The 20,583-nt window shown below is 37.3% G+C and overlaps 1 protein-coding gene across 2 annotated transcripts in view; it reads left to right on the forward strand.

The window, feature by feature from the left end:
• LOC140709207 (uncharacterized) overlaps window positions 1-20,583 on the forward strand; it is a 146,313-nt gene that overhangs the window by 90,717 nt on the left and 35,013 nt on the right. For both annotated transcript variants that reach the window (XM_073007134.1, XM_073007136.1), the window contains exons 34-42: window positions 1,330-1,371; window positions 1,488-1,516; window positions 1,609-1,681; window positions 8,005-8,035; window positions 10,779-10,848; window positions 14,058-14,154; window positions 16,437-16,478; window positions 16,595-16,623; window positions 16,716-16,788. In XM_073007134.1, coding sequence (XP_072863235.1) covers window positions 1,330-1,371; window positions 1,488-1,516; window positions 1,609-1,681; window positions 8,005-8,035; window positions 10,779-10,848; window positions 14,058-14,154; window positions 16,437-16,478; window positions 16,595-16,623; window positions 16,716-16,788 — 486 coding nt within the window. The remainder of the gene's footprint in view (window positions 1-1,329; window positions 1,372-1,487; window positions 1,517-1,608; window positions 1,682-8,004; window positions 8,036-10,778; window positions 10,849-14,057; window positions 14,155-16,436; window positions 16,479-16,594; window positions 16,624-16,715; window positions 16,789-20,583) is intronic.

Consider the following 20,583-nt stretch of genomic DNA (forward strand, 5'->3'; position numbering starts at 1 on the left):
AAGAACTATTGGAGAGCAATTTAAAAAATAACAGAATCCAGGGAGAGCATTAATTTCCTTTTATTTCTGAGCATGATTCTAGCCACAGGGGAAGGAGAATGAGATGAGAAGAGAGATTAGAGGTGTATGCTACTCCTGAACACAGATGACAAGAGTGGTCACAATGATCCGCAAAGAGCAGCTAGGAAGGGAAGCATCAGGATGACAGATCTAAAAATCACTTTTTCAAAGGAAGAGGGATTGTGAAACGACAAGGAGGGAGGAAAGAAAGATATTCGCTGGGTTCTTGGGAGTTAAAGCCAAGTAAACTTGAGATGAGGCACTTCCAGTTGCTTTGGCATATGCCCCGTCTCACAAGAGAGGTTATTGCTGTGGGGAGTACTGGAGACAGGAGGGAGTGCTAGACTTGGGGTAAACTGCAGCAGCTCATTTCATTTCATAACTGTCAGGCCTCAGAGAGAGAAGTTTCACTGACGTGAGTGAATAAGATGTGATTAAGTTGCATGTAGATGCTTTGACTAATTTTTTTTGAGACAGCCAGTTATTTGATATGATAGCTGTTTTATAAATGTCCTTTACAGTGTAAGATAATATACCAAACTTAGCTAATTTTAGATGCAATCATATTATAAAATTCATTCTGTGAATATCAAATTTCTCATTTTCAATAAATACTGCACTGATTTTGCAGTATAAAAGTGCATTCATATCCAGCAAGTCTGTGGTATTTCAGTGTTTTCTTTTTTGATAAATATTTTGATATTGGAAACTGATTCTACATGGTTTATTTGATGTGTTTTATGGACCGCCTTATGAGCGGATCAAAGAGCTGTAATTTAAGGCCAAACGAGGGGATAGGAGAAATGTAGGTGCTACAGTAGCCCATGTGGTCATGGGAAAAATGAATATTTTATTTAGCTGTGATTTCATAAGTGTGTATAACAGCTGATCAATTTAGAACACTGTCTTTGATGAGAGGTGAATTGCACGCTCACCTGAACTGTCATCTCAACTGTGTATTTCCTCAGCGACAGGACATGGGGAATTTATCTGTGGTGTGCTGGCAGCAATGCCTCTGATGTGTTGAGTGAAAATACTCTGTACCTTCACCCTCAGCCTTGACATTGATACCCTCAGGTTTGATTTCCTCATCTGTTTAATGGTCTCTTTTCTCCTCATCAGCCCACGTGTTTACAGTGATATCCTTGCTTTTCTGTTTTAGGTATAGGCATTTGAAACATAATCTCACTGTTGAAATGTAAACTGTGAGTTTTAGGAATCCTATATTCCTATTTTCCTCACTATATTTCTGTCATGTTGCTGTCCTAGGCAAGGAAAAGAAGCAGCCAAGCATTACCCTCAAAACCTTAAGTAATTATTTTTCTGGCCAGGCATGAGAATTCAGCTTGATAGTAACACTGCCTGAATGTTTGGTTGGCCCTGTCATACTTACATATAATTGATGACATATCCCCTTTGCTTTGTAGGGCCTCCTGCACAACATCCTTCCTTGAAGGTAATTAATTATGCATATTTTTTGAAGCACTAACTCCATATTGTATAAAATATATATGATTCGTGAATCATTTTCTTTTAAAACTCATTCAGCCTAGCACTAAAATGGAAGATCCTGCTGTGAAAGGGGCAGTACAAAGAAAGAAAGTACAGACCTTGAGAGCAGGTACGTTATCAATACAAATGAAATGCTGGAAATAAGTACATTAAATGATTGGAGGTACTCACATTATTCTTACCCCTAATTCTATGTCCTCAAAATTGAATGGAAGGCATTGACATAAGTGTTATTGTTGGTATCCGTATTTGAATAAAAATAAATTTAGAAGCATAAAAATATTTTTAAGATGTAAGCTTTGACTCAGATGTTTCTCTTTTAATATTTTGAATAGCATAAAGCTTTCAATATAAAATTTTTGTACTTGTCATGGATTCAAAGCAGTGAATTTTGAGACTCTAAGCTATTTCCAGTGAGTTATGTGCTAGTTGGAGTTCTGATCTTTACCTAGAGGAAGGCTTTACTCATTAACGTGTCAGTTTCTGTGTTAACTTTAGAGGCTTGCTGCTAGTGTTATTACAATGATGATCTGAAGCCAATCAGATGTTCCAATGAGCAGACTGTGCGTGTAGGTGTATGCATAGGTGTGTGTATGTGTGAGTTTGTGGCATCTTTGATTATTAAAAATGAGGAAAGTAACGATTCATTTATAACTGGTAGACAGTCTTTTAAAAGGGTTATTTTGAGACTTTTTGGTGTTAAGGTTTTTAAAACATGATTGCATAGAGGCTACCGACATCGCAAATTGGTTGTTTTTCATTTCAATGCCCTTTTGAAATCTTTGACTGTATTGTGATGCTCAGAAGTAATATGCAGAATGTTTTATTTGTGTCCTAAAATGGTATATGAGTGATTCTACACTTTACATACCTCTCTGCCACTTTCTTTGGTGTATTTTGTGGTATATTTTCCAGATGCATCCACATTGATATGATTATCCCCACTTTAATTTATTTTACACTTTTCATTGTACTCCCTTATACCACCACTTCACCACATTCAGTTAGACTCTCCTGTTGCTGATAAATGAAGAAAGAAAGAAAGAAAAATAAAACTAATGTCATATTAAAAGGGCTTTTTGAAATCAGTTTGTGTCTATTAATGTTTACTATATGAAATTTTAAAGCTGAAAAGTTCAGAATACAAGCATGCACCACCATATTTTATAAATGCTCTTAGAACTATGACTCATGAGGCTTTAACCTATGAAGTTAGGACAATTCATTTCTCTGAAGAAGTTTGCTGTGCTGTTCTCAGAAAAGAAAACTGAAAATAGCAAACAGCATTGTCTTATTTGACCTCTTGGACATCCTTGAACGAACCTGAAACTCCAGGGATACTCGGATCAAAATTCAGAACTAATGTTTTAAACAATATATATAGTTTGTGAAAGTTCAGTGGTCATGAGCCCTTGATGGTCAAATGACCTCTCAAATTTCACTTTTGCATTTTTTTGCTCTTTTCCTTGACTTGTCTTAAAAGCTAAATTCAACAGTTTTATTTATACAGAACCAGGAATTTAACTTTTTAAATATATTTCTGTCCTATCTCATGGTGTTGTGTACTCTTCAGTTCTAGTGTGAACATAGACTTATTTTTATATGGGAACAATTAGTTTTTCTGTTTGTTTGTTTGTTTGTTTGTTTGTTTGCATTTTTGAGACAGAGTCTTGCTCTATCACCCAGGCTGGAGTGCTGTGGCTCGGTCTTGACTCATTACAACCTCTGCCTCTTGGGTTCAAGCAATTCTCCTGCTTCAGTCCCTCGAGTAGCTGATACTACAGGCACGTGCTACCACATACTGCTAATGTTTCTCTTTTTGGTACAGATGGGGTTTCACCATGTTGGCCAGGCTGCTCTAGAACTCCTGACCTCAGGTGATCTGCCCACCTCAGCTTTCCAATGTGCTGGGATTGCAGGCGGGAACCATTGTGCCAGCTACAAATAAGAATTTTAAGGCTATTATATTTTATACAAATCTTTGGTCTATATTTAAGGCTTCACATGTGAATTCTGAAGGTATTCATGCATTGAGGGAAGATCATCTCAGTTTAATGAAGGCAGTTTTTAATTTAATGTATATTCATTAAATTGTTTTTTTGAACATTTTGTCTCTAGTACACAGAAACACACTAAAATGTCATGGGTATTTGACCTTAATGTGTTCATGCACAAACTTAGTTATTCAAATATTTTCTTATCCCTCGAGTATCTGTTCACAGGAAGTGGTGGATAACACATCCTACAGTTTGGATGCATTTCTTTTGACTTTTTGACTTGTTTTGTGATGAACTGCTTTTAATGGATGATTCATGTTTTCGGTTTTAGGAGAAGCACAGAAAAAGATGAGAAGCAAGTAAACAGGAACTGTATGATCAGTAGTAGACTATTATAGTACATTCTCAATAGTACTATGTTTTTCTCCAGTTATAGAATTTACTTGAATGATGCACAATTAATCAATTATTATTATTATTATAGGAGATGGGGTCTCTCTATGTTGCCTTGGCTAGAATACCGTGTCTATTTATTGGTGCATTCATAGCTCACTGTAGCCTTGAACTCCTGGGCTCAAGCAGTCATCTTACAGTAGCTGGGACTACAATTTTGTGTGGTTACATCTGGCCTGATACACATTTATTTATTTATTTATTTATTTATTTATTTATTTATTTATTTTTGATACAGGGTCTCCCTCTGTTGCCGGTACTGGGGTACAGTGGTGCCATCTTGGCTCACTGCAACTTCTGCTTCTTGGCCATAAGTGGTCCTTTCACCTTTTACCTTAGCCTCCCAAGTAGCTGGGACTACAGGCATGTACCACCACACTTGGCTAATTTTCTTTTTAAGGTTTTGTTGTTGTTGTTGTTTGTTTCTTTGTTTGTTTGTTTAATACATGAGGTCTCACTCTATTGCCCGGGCGGGTCTGGAACTTCTGGGCTCAAGTGATCCGCCTGCCTCAGCCTCCCAAAATACTGGGATTTACAAGTGTGAGCCACTGCACCTGACCTGCACAATTATCATAAAAAGGAAGTAAGCCCACTTCCATTGCAGAAAATTGACCGCCCTTTCGTTTTTTTCTAGAAACGTTCATATTGTAGAACATATTGTCGATCCCCCAGATTTTCTATTTTTTATTCAGTTAAAATAGGATTGCTGCTTATTTCACATTATCGTTTCATTTATTCCTTTTATGGCTTTATTGAATTGTATAGATATAGAAATATAAGACTTTCCAAATATCAAATATCAAGGGAAAAAAAGAAAAGGAAAACAGATTAGGGAAAGCTATTCTGTGAAATAACCACCTGATTACAGTTACATATATCATATCAACTTCATAAAAATCTTACACAATGCATTTGTGTCAAAGTTCCCCAAGACCACCCCCAGGTTTAGTGTTTCACTAGAAAGACTCACAGGACTCAGCAAATAGTCATACTCAGCTCTTTACTTGATTACAAGAAAGGGGGCAAGCAGAATTAGTAGAGGAAAAAGTTGCATGTGTCAAGTCTGGAGGAAACCAGGCACAAGCTTCCAGGAGTCCTCTCCTGTGGAGTTCCCAGGATCTGCTTAATTCTCCCAGGCTCACATTTTGACAACATTTGTGCAGTGATATCTACCAGTACCAGAGTCTCATTAGAGACTAAGTACCCAAGTGTTTCTGTGGAGGTTACTCTCCGTGACATGTACCCAAATTCCAGACTCGTAGAAGGAAAGCAGCTGTTCAGAGTAACCACACTGTTTCTATAAACACTTTAGACACAGTGAGCCACTCTCCTTAGGGAATGGTGGAAACCCTTCTAGGCTCAAGCGATCCTCCTGCCTCAGCCTCCCGAGTAGCTGAAATTAGAGGTGCCCGCCATCATGCCCAGCTAATTTTTGTATTTTTAGTAGAAAAGAGGTTTTGCCATATTGGCCAGACTGGTCTTGAATTCATTTCCTCAGGCTGATCTTGAACTCATGACCTCATGTGATCCCCCCACCTTTGCCTCCCAAAGTGCTGAGATTATAGGCATGAGCCACTGAGCCCAGTTGTGAATATCTTTTTAAAATCAGTAACTTTATTTCTTAGAGCAGTTTTAGGTTCACAGCAAAAGTGAGAGGAAGGTACAGAGATTTCTCATATATTCTGTGCCTCCCACATGCATAGCCTCCCCCGTGATTAGTAGTTTCCACCAGAGTGGTACATTTGTTATGACTGATGAACTTACATTGACACATTATGATACATTCTAATCACTCAAAGTTCATAGTTTACATCAGGCTTCACTCTTGATGCTGTACATTCTGTGAACTTGGACAACTGTATAATGAATGATATGACATGTATCTATTACTGTAATATTATCGACAGAACAGTTTCACTACCCTAAAAGTTCTCTACACTATGCTTGTTCATCTCTCACTTTCTCCCTAGCAACTCCTGGCAACCATTGATCTTTACTCTATCTTCATAGTTTTATTATTTTCAGAAGAGTACAGTGGATATCTTTTTGAATAGTTAAAAAATTAAAGATCCATGGTAATTGAACGTAGTCATTTAAGATGTTCCTTGTGCTTTTTGTTTTCCTTTTGCTTCTTTATCACTGTAAAGAATGATATATGCTGATGAGATGTGCTTTACATACTCAGAAAACATGATTTGTATAGCTATTTGGGACATAATAGAAAGGGTTGAGGGAAAGGACACCATGCCGTGCCACACGGCACAAACTGGAGTATCTTGCTCTATGGTGTGGGTCCAGATAGACTCTCTAGCAATGGACGGGGACAAGCGCAACGGGTTGGACTTTACAAAAGTGGAATCACTAAGTCGGTCATACTTACCTTCCGTTGGAAATAAGACCAGGCAGTGAATGCTATAGGTAAATACGTGTGTTCCTCACTGATCCTCTTCCTTTGAGGGATGAGGTTGACAACAGCCTGTAGTATGATGACATGACTCATCTACAACTAGATTCTGTCATGAGGGATGGTAAGGGAGTTTTGCTTGATGTGAGGTGAAAAAGAATTTTTTTCTCCTACTTGGGAGAAGGGAAGCATTGGAATATTCTGGTAGTAAAAGGGCATTGATAGTTTTCCTTCTGTATATTTTTCACATCAGATAATACTGCCCAGCGGCCTGCCACACCTCCCCAGTGTTTCTTAAGCTTCTCTCTGAATACGGATAAGCTCTTAAAGGAGTGATGTTTCCAGTGGTTCTTTCTGTGGGAGGTAAAATGGCAGGTGAAGTTGGGCCTTGTTATACATCGGGCAGAGCAAATAGCTACAACTAATGAAACCACCCAGCACCTTCCCCAGAAGAGTATTAGCCAGAGTAACACACCGATCTCTCTTCAGCTCTTCTCCACTGGCAGCTGGAAGGTCTTTGCAAGGATTCCTGTTTCTGGTCTGATTCCTATGTTTTGCTGGCTTCTGGTGATATAGGGTGTTTTATCCTAAACTGAACAGTTTGAACTGAAGAGCTAGAGAGGCTGTGTTGTGCTATAACAAAATAAGTGCAGTAGTTCCCCCTTAACTGTGGGAAATACATTCCAAGACCCCCAGTGGATGCATGGAACCGCGAATAGTGCTGAATCACAAACTTGTTTTTCCTATACATACATATGGATGATAAAGTTTAATTTATAAATTAAATTAAATCTGATTGTGTCTACAGATAAGGTGTGAGAATTGAATGGTGTCATCAGCAGGAATGATTTTTGCTTGTTGGGGGAAAATCTCTCCACACTTTTTGTCACAGAAGCCTTCTTTGTAGGTGATTGTTGCTGTGGCGTGAGGGCAGAGAAAACTCTGTCAAGTATGTCTTTCCTCTCATATAGTGGATAAAGGGTACTACTGTATACTCTGATTTATCAGCCTCTCATATTTTGGTCCAGAAGTCATGCTCTCTGACACTGTTGACTCATCACACCTGTTCTGCTAACAATATCATTTTTACTCCCTCTCATGAGGTGTGGCTGGGATGACTTGTATACTGCAGGTTACATGTAGATACCAAATTTTATAAATTTATTCTTCTTTGCATCTAATAAATACAACGGGAGGAGATCTTACTGCATTAATTACCTACCAATAGGTGTAATTAATGTTAATTCTACTAAGGTCCCAGGCATGCTCCCAAAGGAATGCTTTGTAACAAAGCATCAGTCTTATGCTTTAAAAAACCAAACTAAACCAAAACAAATACAACAACAACGAAAACAGTATCTAAAGCATACACATAAGTGTGCACATTTTTTCATGAAGGTAGGATCTTACTGTGTTTCCCTAGCTGGTCTCAAAACTCTAGGTTCCTCAAGTGATCCTCCTGCCTCATCCTCCCACATAGTTTAGAGTTCAGGCGTGCGTTGTTGTGCACTCTTATCCTTTTAATATTCTGTACATATATTATTGATTTAAAATGCATTTTTCCTTTTTCTTTAATAGATGTTGGAAGTTCTGATGAATCTGCAGTCAGGTAGGATTTTATAGATGTAAACATTTATGTTAACTAAGGAAATAGAGACAGAAGAAACTAATATCTGTTGAGCGTTGTACTCTGGGCTAGACATCCTACTATGTTCTGTGCATTTATCATCTCATAAAGCCATCACAACATCTGTGTTCCTATAACCTACTATTTATTCAATAAACAACTATGGATTAGTGCAGTCGATTCATTGCCTCATGATCCCATAGTTAACAAAGTAGCTGGCCCACAACTTGACCGTCAGCCTGCCTGCCTTCCAAATCCCTTCCCTTGCTCCTCAGCATAGATTGATAGACATCTGTGCAGCCATTGGATCAAGATATAGGTCTGAATCAATTTAATCAGATTTATTAATTTAATTAATGCCTAAATTAATGAGAGTTTAAGTACCTTAAACTCTCATTGAAGGTTATTGTTAGAATGTGGTTAGTCCAAGAATTTGTCCTAATGAATTTGACAATTTCCCTGGTAACCAGTATCTTATTTTTACCATCAAAGACTTTAGGGCAGAACTTACTTAGCTTTGGCCATAGGACTGGAAGTTTTACAAAAGTAAGTTTAGGCAAGTATTAGAGAGAAATGATTTGACTTCCCAGTTTGGGTTTCCATTTGGGCAAGGATTTCTGTTGACTTCCATAATACTTTGTTTAGTCTTGTTTCTTTTTCCACTTTTCTATAATCTTGTCTTGATTTTTAAAACTTTCTTCTCTGCTTTTCTTTGTGTTTCTTTGGTTCTATTATATTTTTTCAAATTCGGCGGGTTTTGTATTCCCAGTTTTCCTATAGACGGAATCAAGAGGACATAGAATTACAGAATGTTAAGGAATCTTAGAATGAATTAAAATAATTTCTAGTTTTTTTTTTTTTTTTTTTTTTTTTTTTTAACCTGTGTTGAATATTTGGTCAAGTGATTCTCTAGATAGATAATGTGAGTCTCAAAGAGATTAGTAGACTTTTTTTAAGACATAGGAATTGGCAGAAATGAGATTTGAACTCATTTAATGCCCAGTACTCTTCCTTCTTTTTCTATCCTATTGGCGTGTGTTTTAATAATACAAATGGAAGTGAGTCTGGTGCACACGGTGGATAGAATGAGAATGGAATTAGCTGATGAACCCAACGGAAGTAGATAATAATGGAATGTGCAGGGGAAAGCCATGTTTGAAGAGAAACAACACTGGATTGTATAGGAGTATAGATTCTTCAATAAGAGCTCAAAACATTGGTTTTCATGACAAGTTTGGTAAAGATAAATTATAAAGATGAAAGACACAAGATGTTGGGAATTATCTACAAAGGCACATTAAAATAGAAGGTTTAAGGGAGCTCTATCAATCTTGCTGTTTTTTTTTTTTTTTGTTGTTATTGTTGTTGTTTTTTTATCAAGGACTGTCAAACTTGAAGGTTTTTTCCTGAAACATGCTAAAACATTTTGAGACACTGGGAGGAGTGTCTACAGCAGATAGAAATGTGGTATCATCTACTTCCATCCTGACTTACAGAGGGGTAGCTTAGAGACCCTGGAGTACTAAGAGGCTGGAGACTGCTGAACTACATAGATCTGTGGTAGAGGACAGGTGCCTCCTCACCTCTGCCTCTCTTCCCAATTCACTGATGTCCTTCCCATGTCCATGTAGGCTGGTCAGGGGCATGATCGTCTGGCAAATCAGTCATGGAGTTCGGTTGGGTAGTTGGCAGTGTGTCTGTGCTGGGGGAAGGTGATGGAGACTCCAGTTAGTTTGTTTTTTAGGATCAGGAATATAGAGATCTACTCCTGGTCATTTGAGGCCATCCTTTCCGGAATCTGTGCTTTCATAGACTGAAGAGTTGAAGATTGGAGATTTCTGTGGAGCCCTGCAGTAGTGGAATCTGGAAGTGGGAGCCCATAGGAAGAAAGATATTTAGATAATACTTAGGGAAATAGAGGTACAACTACCAGGACTCTGTTTCTCCTGCAGTCTCTCTCCTTGGATGTCTGAGTATCTACGAAAATTGTTAAGGGCTTGTTAGCTTATGTGGACCTGAATAAGGTAGTACCTATAGAGTGAAAATAATGGGATTTTATAATTGTTAATGTTTTCATCTTTCTGGGAAAAGTATTCTCAATAAGAATATACACCTTTGTTATTTGACTTTTGTCCATTTAGCTTTCATACATTTCAAATATTGCAGGGGATTCCCTATACTGATTTAGGGCAAAGGACAGCAATAGGACCTTCCTCAGTGGGTTCCATGCTGAGGAATCAGGACTGCCATTTTGAGGTGAAGCAGATTAGTCTTTTAAGGAGAGATAGATCAAGGAAAAGGGACAGTGGATCTTTCTACCTTGTTTGAAGTCATAAGCTTTCTTCCAGTTTAGGTAACAACATTTTTGTCATCCATTAATTGAATTTTAAGCTCAGCTTCAGGAAAGATAATTTGTGTGTGTAAATTACTGTCAGACTCTGCCAATATATTGACTGTCACTATTTGTTATATAAAACTCAAGGTCAGTTTTCATTGAATATTTTATAGATTTAGACAGATGGAGGCAGAAATAGGTAACTAAAATCTATTTTTAGAACAGAGGCCATATTTTAATTGTATCAAGAATCATTATTTAATATATGGATCACCGACCTTTCCCCAGATTATGTCTTTTGTTTGAGGGGGAAGCTGGATATAAACTGGCAATTATAAAAATTGTAAAGAAATCAACTTGCTCTTTTCATTGTGTGTTTTTGTTCTCAAGCATTTTCCATGAACTGCGTGTGGATTCGTTGCCTACATCGGATGACAAAGACGTGAGTGTTGCTACTAAGGTAAAGTGGCCTCTTGTAAAATTAATTTTCTCACTCTGAATCTAGTTTTGCACAGTATTTACTTTTCAGATTCAGCAGTGGTTTGCCTGTCATTGTTTTATGATGATAATGGAAAGTTGGTCAGAGAAAAACATACATATGGCTAGTTGATTCAAAAAATTTGTTTATCTTTGGTAACTAACAAAAATTGACAAGTACTGTGACAGGGTGGGAGCTGTGAACTGGAAAATAAGTAGTGACAGGAAAGTTGCATTAGTAAATGCTTTCCCCAATAACGGAAATATGAAATTTGGTTAAGGTTTATTTGGATAAATAGTAACACTTTGACTTTTTAATCATACAAGTGTGACTTTCATACTATGTATACCTCTATAAATCTTCAGTGTTCAAATAATTTGCAGTAATCATGGACCCCCTCTGGTACTTTTTGGTGGTGAAAATGTCCAGGACATAGCATAGAGCTTTTTCTTGGAAACTTATTATTTTGATATCATATAGTTTCTAGGGGAGATTGTTTCTCTACCTATATTATTCTGTAGTGAGACTAAAATAATATTAAAAATTGTAGAAAAATGGCTGAGTGTGGTGGTATACACCGGTGGACCCTGCTGCTTGGGAGTTTGAAGCACGAAGATTGCTTGAGCCCAGGAGTTTGAGAACGGCCTGGGCAGCATAACAAGAATGTATCTGATTTAAAAATATAAATTATGGAAATGTAGACATTTAAATTTATGTTCTCAAAATTTGCATCCCAAAGGGATATTTGTGTGTTTTATGAGTTGTCCATGAAGAGTTTATATAAAACACTTCCTCTAATTGAATAACATATTTTGCTGCAAATAACCAGTTCTAGAAGCAGAGACTCTTAATACCAATATAATAAGACTTTAACATCATAATTTTATCATCGTAGTTTATTTAAAATATTTACTTGGCCAGGTTCAGTGGCTCATGCCTGTAATCCCAGCACTTTGGGAGGCTGAGGTGCGTAGATCACCTGAGTTCGGTAGATCAGCTGAGGTCAGGAGTTCGAGATCAGCCTGGCCAGTGAGGTGAAACCCTGTCTTTAAAAAAAAAAAACAAAAAACAAAAAACAAAAAACCCACACACACAGAAAAATTAGCCAGGCATGAAATACTATCACAGAAATACTTATGTAAACTGGGAATATACCTGTGTTCCCAACTGCTCAGGAGGCCAAGGCAGGAGAATCACTTGAACCCGGCAGGCAGAGGTTGCAGTGAACCAAGATCGCACCATTGCACTCCAGCCTGGGGGACAGAGCTAGACTACATCTGAAAAAATGAAATAAAATAATATAACCACTCAAAGTCCTTATATCACACTCTGAAATTTCAAATTTTGAAGTTTTGATATTTAGTTGTTTAAATAATCATTGGAAGCTCCTGCATACCATAAGCTACTGGAGGTCAGTAAACACATTTGTGTCTCTCCTGGAGTGCCTAGAATACAGTGTTCCATGTAAGAAGCATTTTCATTGTTGTTTTTTAAGATGAGGTTTCACTCTGTCCCCTAGGCTGGAGGGCACTGGTGAGATGTTGGCTCACTTTGATCTCTCTTTCCTGGACTCAGGTGATCCTCACACCTCAGCCATCCAAGTAGTTGAAATTATTGTCCTATGTCACGATAGAACTGTGTCACCACGCTTGGCTGAGGTTTGAACAGGCAGGGTTTTGCCTTGTTGCCCAGGCTGGTCTTTAACCTTTGGGCTCAAGTGTTCTGCCCACCTCAGCCTCTCATAGTGCTGAGGTTACAGACAGGAGACATTCAGCCTTAATAGTTGTTTAGTCTGAATAAATAGACAAGTGAATTTTTATATAACAGAATATTGTAAGTAATATATCTAATGTGTCTAATGATTAAATATTGTATTGAAAATATTGCTTACATTTGTATTATTTCTTACTATATAAAGGTGTATAAGTTTTGATGTGTTATGTTGAGAAATTATGCCATAAATAAAAAGGAAATAAATTAGAAATAGGTCGTCAGCAGCAAAGAGGGTTACAATATATTTTCTAGTATCATTCAACTGGAATGTTAACATCGTGATATTACATTAACATTTCTTAAATGTTTTATTAGCCTCAACTCATGTTCTATTAAATATACCATTTCAAGCCATACATTACTCTTTAGTATTCTGGTGACGAAATCTTTTCCTGGGTGGAAATTTGATGAAAAGTTCCAGGTTTCCCTCTGTTGTAATAATGTTCTTTCAGGTAGTGGTAGATGACCATATTTAGCTACTTGAATGTCTTAGAGTAATAAACTATATCACAGAAATACTTACAGAAACTAATTGTAGCATAAATATTAATTAGTATTATTCAGAATATGAAAGACCAAAAGACTCTTTAATAGATCTATTTCTCCATGTATTTTATTGTACTTCATGTTGTTTCTTTTCTTTCTTGACTTAAGCTCATATTTCATTGACCAATTAGGCTTGTTTTTCATTTGTATCTCTCTTTGTTCTCACATTTTAAATAGAAACTTTTGGGGAGTCAGGGTCTTGCTCTGTTCCCCAGACTGGACTGCAGTGGCATGATCTTGGCTCACTACAGTCTCCACCTCTCAGGCTCAAGTGATCCTCCCACATCAGCCTCCTGAGCAGCTGGGATACAGGCACACACCATCATGCCTGACTCCTTTTTGTATTTCTGTGTAGAGATGTATTCCCATTATGTTGCCCAGGCTGGTCTCAAACTCCTGAACTCAAGCAATCCACCCACCTTGGCCTTGCAAAGGGCTGGGATTACAGGTGTGAGCCACCATATCTGGGCAACATTGAGGTTTATTTAAAGGAACTGGTTAGGGCTGTGTGTGCTGGTGCACACTGGTTATCTCAACAGTTTGGGAGGCAGAAGTGGAAGGTTTACTTGAGCCTAGGAGGTTGAGACCAGCCTGGGCAGTATAATGAGGCCTTGTCTCTACAAAACTACCAATAAATACATTAGCCTGTCATGATGGTATGCACCTGTAGTTCCAGCTATTCAGGAAGTTGAGGTGGGAAGACTGCCTGAGGTCGGGAGGTTGAGACCACAGTGAGCCATAATGATGCCACTGCATTCTAGCCCTGGGTTGACAGAATGAGATCCGGTTTCATAAAAAGAGAATGATAAGAAACTCTTGATGCAACTCATTATAATTTTTTAAATGGAAACTAATTCTTGATATTTCCTTAGCAGTGTGTCCCCGAGACATTGTCACAGCCTTTACCTGGACCTTCCCATGAAAAAGGCAATGGAATAGTCAATGGAAAAGGAAAAGGAGAAGGAGAAGGTGAGAACTGGATTTTGTTTTAAAAGTCATTTAATGGAATGTTTCTTTTAGAATATGAACACTAATATAGTCTCCTAGCTAAAGAAAATGTCCTATTAACTATAATAAGTAAAGGAGAATTAAAATGGTGATAAGTTGTATCTCTAACCAAGGGTCAGTAGTTGATTCTATTGGGAGCACCACTGAAGGAGCTGAGCTATGAGTTCCATTTTAAGATACTCTAAAAACTGAGGTAAGTCAGGAGAGAAGGAGGAGGAAATGAATAAAAGAGAAAGAAAGAATGAAGAGGGCAGAGTGTACATGGAATAAATTTTAAAAAGCATATGCGGGTATATGTAATGGAAGGTGGTAAAGTCAAATTGATCTGTAGAAGAAGGAAGAACAGGGTGTTAGAAATAGGAAACAAGATAAAGTGAGCTTCCAGTACCAAAATGTGTCAGTGAATTAGAGTAACATTTTCCTACTCTTGCTGTCATCCTCACTACTGGGGAGGCATTAAGGATTGAGGTACTTTACCACACAGACCTGTGTTTTATCTACCATAGATGAATATCACCGTAAATGGTCAGCCATGTATGGATAAAATTTAGTTGTATAGAAAATGGTGTAAATTCATGGGATAGTAAATTAAGTAGAGATGGTATTGCCTGACTAAAAGTTCATTAGAAACATTATGGCTTATAATGTAGTATTAAATTCAGGGACATAGTAGGGAAGAAATTGACACTAGGCCAAACAGGGCAATTAGGGTAAACCAATATGCAAGCACATCAGTGTAGAAAAGGGCATTCAAATGGTCATGAATTAGTTGAGGAGCTTCTGGAAAGTGCACATTGTGATTCAGCAGGTATGGGATTCTGTATTTCTCATGAGTACTCAGGTGATGTTGGTGCTGGTCCCTGGCACTGCCCTGAATAACAAGGGAATAGCCTTCCTTTAGAGAAATCTGGAAAAAGAACTATTGGAGAGCAATTTAAAAAATAACAGAATCCAGGGAGAGCATTAATTTCCTTTTATTTCTGAGCATGATTCTAGCCACAGGGGAAGGAGAATGAGATGAGAAGAGAGATTAGAGGTGTATGCTACTCCTGAACACAGATGACAAGAGTGGTCACAATGATCCGCAAAGAGCAGCTAGGAAGGGAAGCATCAGGATGACAGATCTAAAAATCACTTTTTCAAAGGAAGAGGGATTGTGAAACGACAAGGAGGGAGGAAAGAAAGATATTCGCTGGGTTCTTGGGAGTTAAAGCCAAGTAAACTTGAGATGAGGCACTTCCAGTTGCTTTGGCATATGCCCCGTCTCACAAGAGAGGTTATTGCTGTGGGGAGTACTGGAGACAGGAGGGAGTGCTAGACTTGGGGTAAACTGCAGCAGCTCATTTCATTTCATAACTGTCAGGCCTCAGAGAGAGAAGTTTCACTGACGTGAGTGAATAAGATGTGATTAAGTTGCATGTAGATGCTTTGACTAATTTTTTTTGAGACAGCCAGTTATTTGATATGATAGCTGTTTTATAAATGTCCTTTACAGTGTAAGATAATATACCAAACTTAGCTAATTTTAGATGCAATCATATTATAAAATTCATTCTGTGAATATCAAATTTCTCATTTTCAATAAATACTGCACTGATTTTGCAGTATAAAAGTGCATTCATATCCAGCAAGTCTGTGGTATTTCAGTGTTTTCTTTTTTGATAAATATTTTGATATTGGAAACTGATTCTACATGGTTTATTTGATGTGTTTTATGGACCGCCTTATGAGCGGATCAAAGAGCTGTAATTTAAGGCCAAACGAGGGGATAGGAGAAATGTAGGTGCTACAGTAGCCCATGTGGTCATGGGAAAAATGAATATTTTATTTAGCTGTGATTTCATAAGTGTGTATAACAGCTGATCAATTTAGAACACTGTCTTTGATGAGAGGTGAATTGCACGCTCACCTGAACTGTCATCTCAACTGTGTATTTCCTCAGCGACAGGACATGGGGAATTTATCTGTGGTGTGCTGGCAGCAATGCCTCTGATGTGTTGAGTGAAAATACTCTGTACCTTCACCCTCAGCCTTGACATTGATACCCTCAGGTTTGATTTCCTCATCTGTTTAATGGTCTCTTTTCTCCTCATCAGCCCACGTGTTTACAGTGATATCCTTGCTTTTCTGTTTTAGGTATAGGCATTTGAAACATAATCTCACTGTTGAAATGTAAACTGTGAGTTTTAGGAATCCTATATTCCTATTTTCCTCACTATATTTCTGTCATGTTGCTGTCCTAGGCAAGGAAAAGAAGCAGCCAAGCATTACCCTCAAAACCTTAAGTAATTATTTTTCTGGCCAGGCATGAGAATTCAGCTTGATAGTAACACTGCCTGAATGTTTGGTTGGCCCTGTCATACTTACATATAATTGATGACATATCCCCTTTGCTTTGTAGGGCCTCCTGCACAACATCCTTCCTTGAAGGTAATTAATTATGCATATTTTTTGAAGCACTAACTCCATATTGTATAAAATATATATGATTTGTGAATCATTTTCTTTTAAAACCCATTCAGCCTAGCACTAAAATGGAAGATCCTGCTGTGAAAGGGGCAGCACAAAGAAAGAAAGTACAGACCTTGAGAGCAGGTATGTTATCAATACAAATGGAATGCTGGAAATAAGTACATTAAATGATGGAAGTTCTCACATTATTCTTACTGCTAATCCTATTTGTTCATAATTGAATGGAAGGCATTGACATAAATGTCATTGTTGGTATTCATATTTGAATAAAAACAAATTTAGAAGCCATAAAAATATTTTTAAAATGTAAAGTTTGACTCAGATGTTTCTCTTTTAATATTTTGAATAGCATAAAGTTTTCAATATAACATTTTTGTTCTTGTCAGGGATTCAAAGCAGTGAATTTTGAGACTCTAAGCTATTTCCAGTGAGTTATGTGCTAGTTGGAGTTCTGATCTTTACCTAGAGGAAGGCTTTACTTATTAACGTGTCAGTTTCTGTGTTAACTCTAGATACTTGCTGCTAGTGTTATTACACTGATGATCTGAAACCAATCAGATGTTCCAATGAGCAGACTGTGCGTATAGGTGTATGCACAGGTGTGTGTATGTGTGAGTTTTGGTGTCTTTGATTATTAAAAATGAGGAAAGTAACGATTCATTTATAACTGGTAGACAGTCTTTTAAAAGGGTTATTTTGAGACTTTTTGGTGTTAAGGTTTTTAAAACATGATTGCATAGAGGCTACCGACATCGTAAATTAGTTTTCATTTCAATGCCCTTTTGAAATCTTTGACTATATAGTGATGCTCCGAAGTAATATGCAGAATGTTTTATTTGTGTCCTAAAATGGTATATGAGTGGTTCTACACTTTACATACTTTTCTGCCACTTTCTTTGGTGTATCGTATTTTCCAGATGCATCCACATTGATATGATTATCTCTGGTTTAACTCATTTTACACTTTTCATTGTATTCCCTTTTACCACTTTACCAGTTTCAGTTAGACTCTCCTATTGCTGAGAAATGAAGAAAGAAAGAAAAATAGAAATAATGTCAGATTAAAAGGGCTTTTTAAAATCAGTTTGTGTCTATTAATATTTGCTATATGAAAGTTTAAAGCTGAAAGGTTCAGAATACAAGCATGCACCACCATATTTTATACATACTCTTAGAACTATGACTCGTGAGCCTTCAGCCTATGAAGTTAGGACAATTCATTTCTCTGAGGAAGAATGCTGCACTGTTCTCAGAAAAGAAAATTGAAAATAGCAAGTGACATTGTCTTATTTGACCTCGTGGACATCCTTGAATGAATCTGAAACTCCAGGGATGCTCAGATCAAAATTCAGAAATAATGTTTTGAAAAATATATGTAGTTTGTGTAAGTTCAGTGATCATGAACCCTTGATGGCCAAGTGACCTTTCAAGTTTCACTTCTGCATTTTTTGCTCTTTTCCTTGACTTGTCTTAAAAGCTAAAATTCAACAGTTTTGTTGATACAGAAACCGGGAATATAACTTTTAAAATATATTTCTGTCCTATCTCACAGCGTTGTATACTCTTCAGATCTCGTGTGAACATAGACTTATTTTTATAATGGAAATATTCGGTCCTGTTGGTGTTTTTGAGACAAAGTCTTGCTCTATCACCAAGGCTGGAGTGCAGTGGCTAAGTGTTGGCTCATTACAACCTCTGCCTCTTGGGTTCAAGCAATTCTCCTGCCTCAGCCCCTCAATTAGCTGATATTACATCCACGTGCTACCACATCCTGCTAATTTTTCTATTTTAGCAGCGATGGTGTTTCTCCATGTTGGCCAGGCTGCTCTCGAACTCCTGACCTCAGGTGATCTGCCCACCTCAGCTTTCCAATGTGCTGGGATTATAGGCGGGATCCACTGTGTTGGCTACAGATAAGATTGTTAAGGCTATTGTATTTTATATAAATCTTTGGTCTATATTTAAGGCTTCACATGTGAATTCTGAAGGTATTCATGCATTGAGGGAAGATCATCTTGGTTAAATGAAGGCAGTTTTTAATTTAATGTATATTCATTATAATTTTTTTGAAGTTTTTGTCTCTAGAACACAAAAACACACAATAATATCATGTGTTTATTCTCAAACTTATTTATTCAAATATTTTCTTATCACTGAAGAATCTTAATTATTAATAAACAAATTCCTCATGGAAAACAACATATATAAGAGAGATCGTTGAGTGATTCAAAGTAAATTGTAGTAAATCATAGAAGCTTAAAACAAGTTAAATAAACTTGTTTGAGTTAATAGCAATTACAGGACTTGTAAAATACATTAGACCACGAGGGAGTAGTGTGTTTGTGGGGTAAATGACAACATGGTACTGCTTCAGGGAAGAAAGAATCTTTACACTTTATTACAATTTGTATTACTATTTACATTCTAATAAATAAAAACATAATTTTCAGATATTTTAGATTATGTTTCTACTAGTTGAATCATCAATAGTAAGACTTTTCAAAGATTTGGGAAGTTGTGAGTTGATGATAAATGTGTATCACCATCAGTGATGAAAAATCAGACAGCAACTACAGACTTTGGACACACAAACTTCATAGTTAAAGAAAGGATTAATCTTGGAGCTGTGTTACTATCAGGGAATTATATTCTTCATTACCTGTGTGAGTCGCAGCTATTAGAGTAGGAAGAGAACAAAGAAGGGAAGGAAGCATAGAACATGTTATTCTCGATTCCCTTGGCTGGCTTCATGCTCCCACAGTTCTGACTTTTCAGAAGTCATTTTGTGGCCAAAAGTCCTTTGTGTTTCCTCCCCTTGTGCAGGCTACACCCAAACAGAATGCTTCTTAGCAAGGCATTTGTATTCTTCCTTTAAGGAAAGCAACATACAAATAACAAAGAGAATAAGGAGAAAGTGTAATTTCATTGAGTTTAGTATTTAACATACATTTGAGAGTGGTACCATGATTATATTTAGAATTTTGGGGCTGGATTGGAAAAATTGGGGGCTGCTGCAGACGTCTACAGATTTCCTACTCAAAGACAATGTGGCTTTGATTTATTTTTACATCTCTAATTGTGCAATTATTAGTTACAACTGTATGCAATGTCACTAAAAATACCTTCCCAAGCCAAATATTAAATAATGCCTATAGCTTTCTGTATTATAGTGTTGATTTCCCCAATATTAATGGGAACCATTGAGCATTTGCCTTATGGTGTCTCCTCAGCTGTACTTACACATTCCTTCACCTTGTCTTAATGGATAGTCATGCACTAGGAGTATGGGTGTTCAGAAGAGCTGTATCGTTTAAAGATAACACAGGAGCATCCAATTTAATTCTGCTAGAACACCAAGTCTATTGACTAACTGCGGCTAATATGGGGTCTACTTTACATGCAAGTGAAATTCAGTGCTCTTAATCAGTCATATGGTCATGTCAAGAGTAATAAATTATGCAATATATTTTCACCCTTATAGTTTTAATTTCTTTTTCCCCTTATGTCTAGAATTAACATTTTGTTTTACAAAACATGATGATAGTCTTCTAGAGTAGTGACGACAAGTTATAAATCCAAAGTTTCTGAACTATGCAAATGACTTATTTGCTTCTATTTTCTCATGAGCTTGGTAAATCCAGGAAGCAGAACTTTTAAAAGAAAATTCCCAAATGTGGCTGGGTGCCGTGGCTCGTGGGTGTAATTCCAGCATTTTCAGAGTCTGAGGCAGGCAGATAACCTGAGGTTGGGAGTTTGAGACCAGCCTGACCAACATAGAGAAACCCATCTCTACTAAAAACACAAAATTAGCTGGGCATGATGGCACATGCCTGTAATTCCAGCAACTTGGGAGGCTGAGGCAGGAGAATCTCTTGAACCTGGGAGGCAGAGGTTGCAGTGAGCTGAGATAGCACCACT

This window comes from Chlorocebus sabaeus, chromosome 2 (assembly GCF_047675955.1).
Source record: "Chlorocebus sabaeus isolate Y175 chromosome 2, mChlSab1.0.hap1, whole genome shotgun sequence".
Classification (NCBI taxonomy): Eukaryota; Metazoa; Chordata; class Mammalia; order Primates; family Cercopithecidae; genus Chlorocebus; species Chlorocebus sabaeus.